Raw genomic sequence first — 13,640 nt, 5'->3', positions numbered from 1 at the left:
CTCTGTACTAATACTTCATTACTCTAGTACTAATACTTTGCTACTCTAGTACTAATACTACATTGCTCTAGTACTAATACTTCATTACACTAGTAATAATACTTCATTACACTAGTACTAATACTTCATTACACTAGTAATAATACTTCATAGGCCATAGGAGGTCTTGAAGGATTCTTTGATGAGAAATACACTACATTAGTAATAATACTTCATCACCCTAGTACTAATACTACATTACTCTAGTACTAATACTTCATTACACTAGTACTAATACTTCATTACACTAGTACTAATACTTCATTACACTAGTAATAATACTTCATAGGCCATAGGAGGTCTTGAAGGATTCTTTGATGAGAAATACACTACATTAGTAATAATACTTCATCACCCTAGTACTAATACTTCAATGTGGTACCTTTACAGTAGTATTAATGTTTCTTCACACTAGTACTAATACATCAATGTGGTACCTTTGCAGTAGTACTAATACTTCATTACACTAGCACTATTACCTTGTCGCACTAGTACTAATATCAATGTGGTACCTTTACAATTGTACTAATACGTCATCACACTAGTACTAATATCAATGTGGTACCTTTACAATTGTACTAATACGTCATCACACTAGTACTAATACTTAAATGTGGTACCTTTACAGTGGTAGTAATACTTCTTCACCCTAGTACTAATACTTCAATGTGGTACCTTTACAGTAGTACTAACACTTCATCACACTAGTACTAATACTTCATTACACCAGCAGTAATACCTCACACTAGTACTAATACTTCAAAGTAGTACGAATACATCATTAGAGAAGTACTAATAACTAACACTTCATCACACTAGTACTAATACTTCATTACACCAGCAGTAATACCTCACACTAGTACTAATACTTCAAAGTAGTACGAATACATCATTACAGAAGTACTAATAATTTCATGCTGTACCTTCACATTATTTCTAATACTTCATTACAGTAGTACTAATACTACAATGCAGTACCTGTACAGTAGTTGAATATTTCAATACAGCAGTACTACTACTTGAATGAAGTACCTGTATAGTACTAATACTTGAATGCAATACCTGTACAGTAGTGCTAATACTTCAATACAGTGGTACTAACACTTGAATGCTGTACCTGTACAGTAGTACTAACACTTGAATGCAGTACTACTACTTGAATGCAGTACCTGTAGAGTAGTACTAATACTTGAATGCAGTACCTGTAGAGTAGTGCTAACACTTCAATAGAGTAGTATTACTACTTGAATGCAGTACCTGCACAGTAGTGCTAACACTTCAATAAAGTAGTATTACTACTTGAATGCAGTACCTGCACAGTACTGCAGCACGGTCTCCATGGCACACTTCCTGTCCAGGTCCCAGCGCACAGGTGCAGATCCAGTTCTTTGAGAGTCCTGAGGCCAGCAGCCCTGCCACAGGTAGACCTCGTGGTGGTTGTCCAGCAGGAACAAAGCTGAGGAGCAGACAGGAAGTACTTGTTGAAGTGTGATGGTCGGGAGTACTCTCTGTGTTAGACATGTTGAAGTGTGATGGTCGGAAGTACTCTCTGTGTTAGACATGTTGAGGTGTGATGGTCGGAAGTACTCTCAGTGTTAGACATGTTGAAGTGTGATGGTCGGAAGTACTCTCTGTGTTAGACATGTTGAAGTGTGATGGTCGGAAGTACTCTCTGTGTTAGACATGTTGAAGTGTGATGGTCGGAAGTACTCTCAGTGTTAGACATGTTGAAGTGTGATGGTCGGAAGTACTCTCTGTGTTAGACATGTTGAAGTGTGATGGTCGGAAGTACTCTCTGTGTTAGACATGTTGAGGTGTGATGGTCGGAAGTACTCTCAGTGTTAGACATGTTGAAGTGTGATGGTCGGAAGTACTCTCTGTGTTAGACATGTTGAAGTGTGATGGTCGGAAGTACTCTCTGTGTTAGACATGTTGAAGTGTGATGGTCGGAAGTACTCTCAGTGTTAGACATGTTGAAGTGTGATGGTCGGAAGTACTCTCTGTGTTAGACATGTTGAAGTGTGATGGTCGGAAGTACTCTCTGTGTTAGACATGTTGAGGTGTGATGGTCGGAAGTACTCTCAGTGTTAGACATGTTGAAGTGTGATGGTCGGAAGTACTCTCAGTGTTAGACATGTTGAAGTGTGATGGTCGGAAGTACTCTCAGTGTTAGTCATGTTGAAGTGTGATGGTCGGAAGTACTCTCAGTGTTAGACATGTTGAAGTGTGATGGTCGGGAGTACTCTCAGTGTTAGACATGTTGAAGTGTGATGGTCGGAAGTACTCTCTGTGTTAGACATGTTGAAGTGTGATGGTCGGAAGTACTCTCTGTGTTAGACATGTTGAGGTGTGATGGTCGGAAGTACTCTCTGTGTTAGACATGTTGAAGTGTGATGGTCGGAAGTACTCTCTGTGTTAGACATGTTGAAGTGTGATGGTCGGAAGTACTCTCTGTGTTAGACATGTTGAGGTGTGATGGTCGGAAGTACTCTCAGTGTTAGACATGTTGAAGTGTGATGGTCGGAAGTACTCTCTGTGTTAGACATGTTGAAGTGTGATGGTCGGAAGTACTCTCTGTGTTAGACATGTTGAGGTGTGATGGTCGGAAGTACTCTCAGTGTTAGACATGTTGAAGTGTGATGGTCGGAAGTACTCTCTGTGTTAGACATGTTGAAGTGTGATGGTCGGAAGTACTCTCTGTGTTAGACATGTTGAAGTGTGATGGTCGGAAGTACTCTCTGTGTTAGACATGTTGAAGTGTGATGGTCAGAAGTACTCTCAGTGTTAGACATGTTGAAGTGTGATGGTCGGGAGTACTCTCGGTGTTAGACATGTTGAAATGTGATGGTCGGAAGTACTCTCAGTGTTAGACATGTTGAAGTGTGATGGTCGGAAGTACTCTCAGTGTTAGTCATGTTGAAGTGTGATGGTCGGGAGTACTCTCGGTGTTAGACATGTTGAAGTGTGATGGTCGGAAGTACTCTCTGTGTTAGACATGTTGAAGTGTGATGGTCGGAAGTACTCTCTGTGTTAGACATGTTGAAGTGTGATGGTCGGAAGTACTCTCAGTGTTAGACATGTTGAGGTGTGATGGTCAGAAGTACTCTCAGTGTTAGACATGTTGAAGTGTGATGGTCGGGAGTACTCTCGGTGTTAGACATGTTGAAGTGTGATGGTCGGAAGTACTCTCTGTGTTAGACATGTTGAAGTGTGATGGTCGGAAGTACTCTCTGTGTTAGACATGTTGAAGTGTGATGGTCGGAAGTACTCTCAGTGTTAGACATGTTGAAGTGTGATGGTCGGAAGTACTCTCTGTGTTAGACATGTTGAAGTGTGATGGTCGGAAGTACTCTCTGTGTTAGACATGTTGAAGTGTGATGGTCGGAAGTACTCTCTGTGTTAGACATGTTGAAGTGTGATGGTCAGAAGTACTCTCAGTGTTAGACATGTTGAAGTGTGATGGTCGGGAGTACTCTCGGTGTTAGACATGTTGAAATGTGATGGTCGGAAGTACTCTCAGTGTTAGACATGTTGAAGTGTGATGGTCGGAAGTACTCTCAGTGTTAGTCATGTTGAAGTGTGATGGTCGGGAGTACTCTCGGTGTTAGACATGTTGAAGTGTGATGGTCGGAAGTACTCTCTGTGTTAGACATGTTGAAGTGTGATGGTCGGAAGTACTCTCTGTGTTAGACATGTTGAAGTGTGATGGTCGGAAGTACTCTCAGTGTTAGACATGTTGAGGTGTGATGGTCAGAAGTACTCTCAGTGTTAGACATGTTGAAGTGTGATGGTCGGGAGTACTCTCGGTGTTAGACATGTTGAAGTGTGATGGTCGGAAGTACTCTCTGTGTTAGACATGTTGAAGTGTGATGGTCGGAAGTACTCTCTGTGTTAGACATGTTGAAGTGTGATGGTCGGAAGTACTCTCAGTGTTAGACATGTTGAGGTGTGATGGTCAGAAGTACTCTCGGTGTTAGACATGTTGAAATGTGATGGTCGGAAGTACTCTCAGTGTTAGTCATGTTGAAGTGTGATGGTCGGGAGTACTCTCGGTGTTAGACATGTTGAAGTGTGATGGTCGGGAGTACTCTCAGTGTTAGACATGTTGAAGTGTGATGGTCGGGAGTACTCTCGGTGTTAGACATGTTGAAATGTGATGGTCGGAAGTACTCTCAGTGTTAGTCATGTTGAAGTGTGATGGTCGGGAGTACTCTCAGTGTTAGACATGTTGAAGTGTGATGGTCGGGAGTACTCTCGGTGTTAGACATGTTGAAGTGTGATGGTCGGGAGCAGACAGGAAGTACTGTTAGACATGTTGAGGTGTGATGGTCGGGAGCAGACAGGAAGTACTGTTAGACATGTTGAGGTGTGATGGTCGGGAGCAGACAGGAAGTACTGTTAGACATGTTGAGGTGTGATGGTCGGGAGCAGACAGGAAGTACTGTTAGACATGTTGAGGTGTGACGGTCGGGAGCAGACAGGAAGTACTGTTAGACATGTTGAGGTGTGATGGTCGGGAGCAGACAGGAAGTACTGTTAGACATGTTGAAGTGTGATGGTCGGGAGCAGACAGGAAGTACTGTTAGACATGTTGAAGTGTGATGGTCGGAAGCAGACAGGAAGTACTGTTAGACATGTTGAGGTGTGATGGTCGGGAGCAGACAGGAAGTACTGTTAGACATGTTGAAGTGTGATGGTCGGAAGCAGACAGGAAGTACTGTTAGACATGTTGAAGTGTGATGGTCGGGAGCAGACAGGAAGTACTGTTAGACATGTTGAAGTGTGATGGTCGGGAGCAGACAGGAAGTACTGTTAGACATGTTGAGGTGTGATGGTCGGGAGCAGACAGGAAGTACTGTTAGACATGTTGAAGTGTGATGGTCGGGAGCAGACAGGAAGTACTGTTAGACATGTTGAAGTGTGATGGTCGGGAGCAGACAGGAAGTACTGTTAGACATGTTGAAGTGTGATGGTCGGGAGCAGACAGGAAGTACTGTTAGACATGTTGAAGTGTGATGGTCGGGAGCAGACAGGAAGTACTGTTAGACATGTTGAAGTGTGATGGTCGGGAGCAGACAGGAAGTACTGTTAGACATGTTGAGGTGTGATGGTCGGGAGCAGACAGGAAGTACTGTTAGACATGTTGAAGTGTGATGGTCGGAAGCAGACAGGAAGTACTGTTAGACATGTTGAGGTGTGATGGTCGGGAGCAGACAGGAAGTACTGTTAGACATGTTGAAGTGTGATGGTCGGGAGCAGACAGGAAGTACTGTTAGACATGTTGAGGTGTGATGGTCGGGAGCAGACAGGAAGTACTGTTAGACATGTTGAAGTGTGATGGTCGGAAGCAGACAGGAAGTACTGTTAGACATGTTGAGGTGTGATGGTCGGGAGCAGACAGGAAGTACTGTTAGACATGTTGAAGTGTGATGGTCGGAAGCAGACAGGAAGTACTGTTAGACATGTTGAGGTGTGATGGTCGGGAGCAGACAGGAAGTACTGTTAGACATGTTGAAGTGTGATGGTCGGAAGCAGACAGGAAGTACTGTTAGACATGTTGAAGTGTGATGGTCGGGAGCAGACAGGAAGTACTGTTAGACATGTTGAGGTGTGATGGTCGGGAGCAGACAGGAAGTACTGTTAGACATGTTGAGGTGTGACGCTCGCTACCTGGCTGGTCCACAGAGTACAGGTCTTCCTGCAGGAAGGGCATGGGCTGGACTCCGCTGGACTCTCTGGTCAGGTCCACAGCAGCAAAGTCTCCCGAGCTGCTGCTCAGGTGGAAAAGACGAGGAGTGAAGTTGAACCTGCCGGGGTCTGGGGGTCAAAGGTCACACATCAGCCACACACATTTGTCTGTTTCTCAGACTTCACCTGGAAGTATTTCATCTGCACCTCATGCACTCACACAAACACCTGACAGCAGATGCTTTTACTTTGAAACATGTGTAAGGTTTTATTTTCAAAGATTGAAATGTGGGATACTTTTACTTTGAACGATGCAATACATAGGTGCTGCTTTTATTTTGAAACGTGTAATATTGTGGGCTTTTTCTATATTGACACATGTAATATTGTGGGGTTTTATTTTGAAAGATGTAAATGTGTGATATTTTTACTTTAAAAGAATAAAATGAGTGCTACTTTGAAACGTTAAAATGTGTGCTGCGTTTATTTTGAAAAATATAAAGCTGTGATATTTTTATTTTGAAAGATTAAAATGTGTGCTTCTTTTACTTTGAAAGATGCAATACATGGTGCTGCTTTTTGTTAGAAACATGAAATATTGTGTAATGTTTTTATTTTGAAAGATGTAAATGTGTTGTTTTTATTTTCAAAAAATTAATGTGTGATATTTTTATTTTGAAAGACAAAGGTGTGATTTTATTATGAAAAATGTTAATGTGTCATTTTATTTTGAAATATGTCAATCTGTAATGTTTTTATTTTGAAAGATGTAAATGTGATTGACTTTTATCCTTGAAGGTAGTAAATGTGTTTTAGTTTTACTTTAATTAACATATGTAAGAAATGTGCTCTACCTTTACTTTGAAAAGTGCAAAAAAATTTAGACCCTAAATGTGAAATAAATGTGTTCTTTTTACTTTGAAAAGTGCTGTGTGCTACTTTGACTTGAAACAAATGTGTTTGTTTTTACTTGAAAATTATATATAAAGTGCGGTACTTTTACTTTGAAAGGTGTAATGCGTGCTAGTTTTCTTTTAAAATATTTCATGTTTTATTTTTGCTTTAAATAATTTAATAAATCTGACTTAGAAATGTGTAATATTTACTTAAAACCATAAATGTTTGCTACTTTTACTTTGAAAGGTGTAAAAAAAATGTGCGCTACTTTTACTTTGAAATAAGTAAACTATATATATATATATATGTGTGTGTGTGTGTGTTATTGTAACTTTATGTTTATGTAGAACACGTGCACTACCTTTACTTTTTGAAAGTGTAATGAATGTGTCATGTTCACTACAACAATATGAAATAAATGTGCAGCACTTTTACTTTGAAAGGTGTGACACACCTTGCAGCATGCAGTCATACGACTTCCTGTCCCGCCCCCCGAGAGACTTCCAGAAGTCACTGTCTTCTTTTCCTTCTTCAACTTCTTGGATCTTCACTTGGCTGCTGTTGTGTAGTCCTGCTTCTAGGGGACAACTACACAACATACACACAATCATACAACTACACAACATACACACAATCATACAACATGTCTTCTTACATACAATCATACAACTACACAACATGTCATCTTCTTACACACAATCATACAACTACACAACATGTACACAATCATACAACTACACAACATGTACACATTTTTACATACAATCATACAACTACACAACATGTCATCTTCTTACACACAATCATACAACTACACAACATGTACACAATCATACAACTACACAACATGTCATCTTCTTACACACAATCATACAACTACACAACATGTACACAATCATACAACTACACAACATGTCATCTTCTTACACACAATCATACAACTACACAACATACACACAATCATACAACATGTCTTCTTACAGAAAATCATACAACTACACAACATACACACAATCATACAACTACACAACATGTCTTCTTACATAAAATCATACAACTACACAACATGTACACATTTTTACATACAATCATACAACTACACAACATGTCAACTTCTTACACACAATCATACAACTACACAACATGTACACAATCCTACAATTACACAACATTTATTCTTATACACAATGATACACACTTCCTGCTTCTACAGGACAACTACACAACACTTGTTACACAATGATACAACTACACAACACTTGTTACACAATGATACAACTACACAACAAGTGTCGTTTACACAATGATACAAACTTCCTTTCCTCAAGAGGACAACTAAAAAGTGTTGTTTACACATTTCCTGCTTGTAGAGAACAACTTCCTGTCTCCTAGAGGACAACTTCCTGTCTCCTGGAGGACAACTACACACACACTTCCTGTCTCCTGGAGGACAACTACACACACACTTCCTGTCTCCTGGAGGACAACTACACACATACACTTCCTGTATCCTTTAGGACAATTTCCTGTCTCCTGGAGGACAACTACACACTTCCTGTCTCCTAGAGGAGAACTTCCTGTCTCCTGGAAGACAACTACACACACACTTCCTGTCTCCTGGAGGACAACTACACACTTCCTGTCTCCTAGAGGAGAACTTCCTGTCTCCTGGAAGACAACTACACACACTTCCTGTCTCCTAGAGGAGAACTTCCTGTCTCCTAGAGGAAAACTAGACACACTTCCTGTCTCCTAGAGGACAACTTCCTGTCTCCTAGGGGGCGGTATAGCTCGGTTGGTAGAGTGGCCGTGCCAGCAATTTGAGGGTTGCAGGTTCGATTCCCACTTCCGCCATCCTAGTCACTGCCGTTGTGTCCTTGGGCAAGACACTTTACCCACGTGCTCCCAGTGCCACCCACACTGCTTTAAATGTAACTTAGTTATTGGGTTTCACTATGTAAAGCGCTTTGAGTCACTAGAGAAAAGCGCTATATAAATATAATTCACACACTTCACTTCCTGTCTCCTAGAGGAGAACTTCCTGTCTTCTAGAGGAAAACTATACACACTTCCTGTCTCCTAGAGGACAACTTCCTGTGTACTAGAGGATAACTACACACACTTCCTGTCTCCTAGAGGAGAACTTCCTGTCTCCTAGGGGACAACTACACACACTTCCTGTCTCCTAGAGGAGAACTTCCTGTCTCCTAGAGGAAAACTAGACACACTTCCTGTGTACTAGAGGACAACTTCCTGTGTACTAGAGGATAACTACACACACTTCCTGTCTCCTAGAGGATAACTTCCTGTCTCCTGGAGGACAACTCGGCACACTTCCTGTGTACTAGAGGACAACTTCCTGTCTCCTGGAGGACAACTCGGCACACTTCCTGTGTACTAGAGGACAACTTCCTGTCTCCTGGAGGACAACTCGGCACACTTCCTGTGTACTAGAGGACAACTTCCTGTGTACTAGAGGACAACTCGGCACACTTCCTGTCTGGTAGAGGACAACTTCCTGTCTCCTGGAAGACAACTCGGCACACTTCCTGTCTGGTAGAGGACAACTTCCTGTGTTCCCGCGGTGGCTTACAGTTGCTGCATCCTGGCGGCGGCCATGTTGGCGAGGAGGCGTGTGCGGGGCGGGGCCTTGCAGCCGTGCCACAGGTGGAGGTGTGCCCGCGTGCTGTTGAGCAACAACATGGAGGCTCTGGAGCGCAGGCTGCTGCAGTGACACACCACCTCCACCAGGTGGCTCTCTAGCTCCGCCTCCCCTCTCACGCAGTACAGCCGCCAATCACCTGCACATCATCACATTATTACATCATCATTATTATTATTATTATTATTGCACACGTCACATTATTACATCATTAGTATTATTATTATTATTATTGCACACATCACATTATTACATTAGTATTATTATTATTATTGCACACGTCACATTATTACATTAGTATTATTATTATTATTATTATTATTATTGAACACATCACATTATTACATCATTAGTATTATTATTATTATTATTATTGAACACATCACATTGTTATTATTATTAATATTATTGCACACGTCACATCATCACATTATTATTATTATTCAATTGAATTTTTTTGAATTGAATTATATTTATATAGCGCTTTTCTCAAGTGACTCAAAGCGCTTTACATAGTGAAAGCCAATATCTGAGTTCCATTTAAAGCAGTGTGGGTGGCACTGGGAGCAGGTGGGTAAAGTGTCTTGCCCAAGGACACAACGGCAGTGACTAGGATGGTGGAAACGGCGATCGAACCTGCAACTCTCAAGTTGCTGGCACGGCCACTCTACCAACCGAGCTATGCCACCAATAATAATATTATTATTATTATTGTTATTATTATTGCACACATCACATCATCACATTATTATTATTATTGCACACGTCACATTAGCATTATTATTATTATTATTACTATTATTGCACACATCACATCATCACATTATTATTATTATTATTATTATTATTAATATTGCACACATTACATTATTATTATTATTATTATTGCACACATCACATCATCACATTATTATTATTATTATTATTATTATTAATATTGCACACATTACATTATTATTATTATTGTTATTATTGCACACATCACCACATTATTATTATTATTATTATTATTATTATTGCACACATCACATCATCACATTATTATTATTATCATTATTATTATTATTGCACACATCACATCATCACATTATTATTATTATTATTATTATTGCACACATCACATCATCACATTATTATTATTATTATTATTATTATTATTAATATTGCACACATTACATTATTATTATTATTGTTATTATTGCACACATCACCACATTATTATTATTATTATTATTATTATTATTATTGCACACATCACATCATCACATTATTATTATTATTATTATTGCACACATCACATCATCACATTATTATTATTATTATTATTGCACACATCACATTATTATTATTATTGTTATTATTGCACACATCACATCATCACATTATTATTATTATTATCATTATTGCACACATCACATCATCACATTATTATTGCACACGTCACATTAGCATTATTATTATTATTATTACTATTATTGCACACATCACATTATTATTATTATTATTGCACACATCACATCATCACATTATTATTATTATTATTATTATTATTGCACACATCACATTATTATTATTATTGTTATTATTATTGCACACATCACCACATTATTATTATTATTATTATTATCATTATTGCACACATCACATCACATTATTATTATTGTTATTATTGCACACGTCACATTATCATTATTTTTTTATTATTATTATTGCACACATCACATCATCACATTATTATTATTGTTATTATTACTATTATTGCACACATCATCACATTATTATTATTATTATTACTAACTTACATGTACTTATCATCTTTCAGTCATGAATGACAACTTTGTGACTATTTGTGTTTGTTTGCTGCAGACTTACAGCCAAATATTGTTGTACTTAACTAACATTTTAACTACTAGCTTTTTAACAAATGTTTGCTAGTATTCACTTTATTGTGTTATTTCAAGAATGTCATCTGGTGAAAAGATTTAAGTGTAGAAAGTAAAATAAATAATTTTAGACACCTTTTTGGATCCCTGACATATTTAGTTGTATTTGGTATTTATTTGTCATTGTTCTAAAAAATAATTTCTCCAAATCAACGTTGTTGTGAATTATTTTAGAAGCTGCAAAGACTTCATCAAATATTATATCAAATGTTTTCAGCTCATTATTTCACTTTTTGTGTTTTTTGTCATGAAGAAACACTTTTCTTTTAAATATATGCGTGTTAGTTCGAGTTTTTATTTTTATGTATTTGTATTATCTTTTTTGCTCAATGTAAAGTGTTGTTTATTATTATTATTATTATGAGAGGTAAATACATGTGAAGTTGAGCCATATTTAAGTGTTGAAAGTGAGAGAACTATTACTAGATGACTTCTTTGAGCACTTTACTGACTGCAGGAACTTTCATAAATTGAGCGGCGCTGGAATGCTTTTGGAAGTGAAAAGTATGAAAATGTCCTCCACATGTGTCCCTCAGTTGAAGAAAAGCCATCTTTGTTGTGTCTCTTACACTGTGAGTTGTCCTGGTCTTCCTCTCTCCTCCCAGCGTGGACCACCATGCCTCCTCTGAAGCACTGCAGGAAACACGCCGGCTCTTTGCCCTGCTGGACTTGGATCTGAGGCACAGTCAACATTTGACATTTTTGCCAACAAAGCACACGTACAAAAAGTATTCAAGTAAAAGAAACATTCACAAGTATGAAAACTATTTTCTTCCATTAAAAAGAAAAAATATTCCCAAATATAAAATGGATTTTGTTCAGGCAGGTATATTGATGCACACACCTGTACTCAGGGCACCTGTGATTCTACAACAGGTGGGGCCGCTGAGTCATTTTAGGGCAGTTAGAGCAACTGTTATTAGCGCATGGTGCCATCCACCACACATAGGGAAGAAAAAGCAGGATGGGGAGTTAATAGTCAAAAAGAAGAAAGAGAGGTTAACTTACAGGTTGAACTTGTTGAAATGTTATACTTGCCGAAATTAGTTTTTATACTTGCAATTTATTTTCCATATTGAAGAAAATAGTTTTTTTTATTGTGATCGTTTAACTGAATAAACATTTTTATATTTTCAAATTGTTTTTTTTTATTTAAACCAAATAAATTTTTTGTACTTGCAAATTTTTCTTTTTCGTTTTTTTTTTTTAAATTCATGATTTTTTTTTTTACTTGAAGAAAATTGTTTGGTTGAAAATATTTTTTTTTATTCAAGAACTATTTTTTTTTTATTCAATAACCATTTTTGTACTTGCAAATTAGTACTTTAATTGAATACAATATTTTGACCTGATAAACTATTTTTAAACTACAACTTTTTATGTAAAAATGTTTTTTGACTTGCAAATCATTTTAATGAAAAACATGTATGTTTTTTTTAACTTGTTTAGTTTTAATTATCATGTATGTTTTTAACTTGAAAATCATTTGAATTGAAAATATTTTTTTTCACTTGGAAATCTTTATTAACTAAAGAAAATACCTTCTTTTTTTTAACTTTCCAATAGTTTTTTGATGAAAATATTTTTACTTGAGAATATTTTTTTAATTGAATCATTTTTTTGAAATTTAAGAATCATTTTCTTAAATGAGGAAAATATTTTTTTTTATAAAACTCCCAAAAGTTTATTTTTATTGAAGAAAAAAAAAATTATTTGAGAAATGTCTTCTTTAATTGAAAACATTTGTTTGTTTTTTTACTTGCAAATTGTTGGGCGTGAGGAAAACATTGTTGTGTGTTTGTAGAGTTTTGTCAGTAATCCTTTGAAAACTGTCAAAATAAAAGACTGCGGGAGACGATGTTTGTTTACCTGAGCTCCTCGCTCCTGGTCCAGTTCCAAGGTCATGAGGGCGGACGTTCCTTTCTCGCTGATGGTGGAGTTGCGACCTTGCCAGAAGAAGTAGCAGCACTTCTCTCTCCCGGGTCCTGCACTCTTCTTCTGCTCGGGCTTCTCATGCTTCCCCACTGACAGGAAGGGGAACAGGAAGACTTTTTATATGAAGGGAATGGTCACAGAAATGTGGTCAAATCAAAGAAATGATCACAGGAAGTCACTGTGTGATACATTTATGTCACAGGAAGTCACTATGTGGTACATTTATGTCACAGGAAGTCACTGTGTGGTACATTTATGTCACAGGAAGTCATTATGTGGGACATTTACGTCACAGGAAGTCATTATGTGGAACATTTACGTCACAGGAAGTCACTATGTGGGACATTTACGTCACAGGAATTTGTTAAGTTGTACATGTATGTCACAGGAAGTTATTACGTGGTAAAATAAAAGTAATTATCACAGGAAGTCATTATGTGGTACATTTACGTCACAGGAAGTCGTTATGTGGGACA

At 38.0% G+C, this 13,640-nt stretch overlaps 1 protein-coding gene across 1 annotated transcript in view; it reads right to left on the bottom strand.

Annotated features, from left to right (window-relative positions):
• The window catches only part of LOC133569897 (supervillin-like), a gene marked incomplete at its 5' end in the record, with an annotated part of 172,032 nt that overhangs the window by 17,020 nt on the left and 141,372 nt on the right, over positions 1-13,640 (bottom strand). Inside the window, 6 exons of the mRNA XM_061922486.1 lie at positions 1,352-1,495; positions 5,710-5,856; positions 7,079-7,212; positions 9,218-9,425; positions 11,799-11,904; positions 13,099-13,253. Of these exons, the coding sequence (XP_061778470.1) occupies positions 1,352-1,495; positions 5,710-5,856; positions 7,079-7,212; positions 9,218-9,425; positions 11,799-11,904; positions 13,099-13,253 (894 nt within the window). The remainder of the gene's footprint in view (positions 1-1,351; positions 1,496-5,709; positions 5,857-7,078; positions 7,213-9,217; positions 9,426-11,798; positions 11,905-13,098; positions 13,254-13,640) is intronic.

This window comes from Nerophis ophidion, linkage group LG15 (genome assembly GCF_033978795.1).
Source record: "Nerophis ophidion isolate RoL-2023_Sa linkage group LG15, RoL_Noph_v1.0, whole genome shotgun sequence".
Lineage (NCBI taxonomy): Eukaryota > Metazoa > Chordata > Actinopteri > Syngnathiformes > Syngnathidae > Nerophis > Nerophis ophidion.
This window is presented reverse-complemented; position numbering and strand designations above follow the sequence as displayed.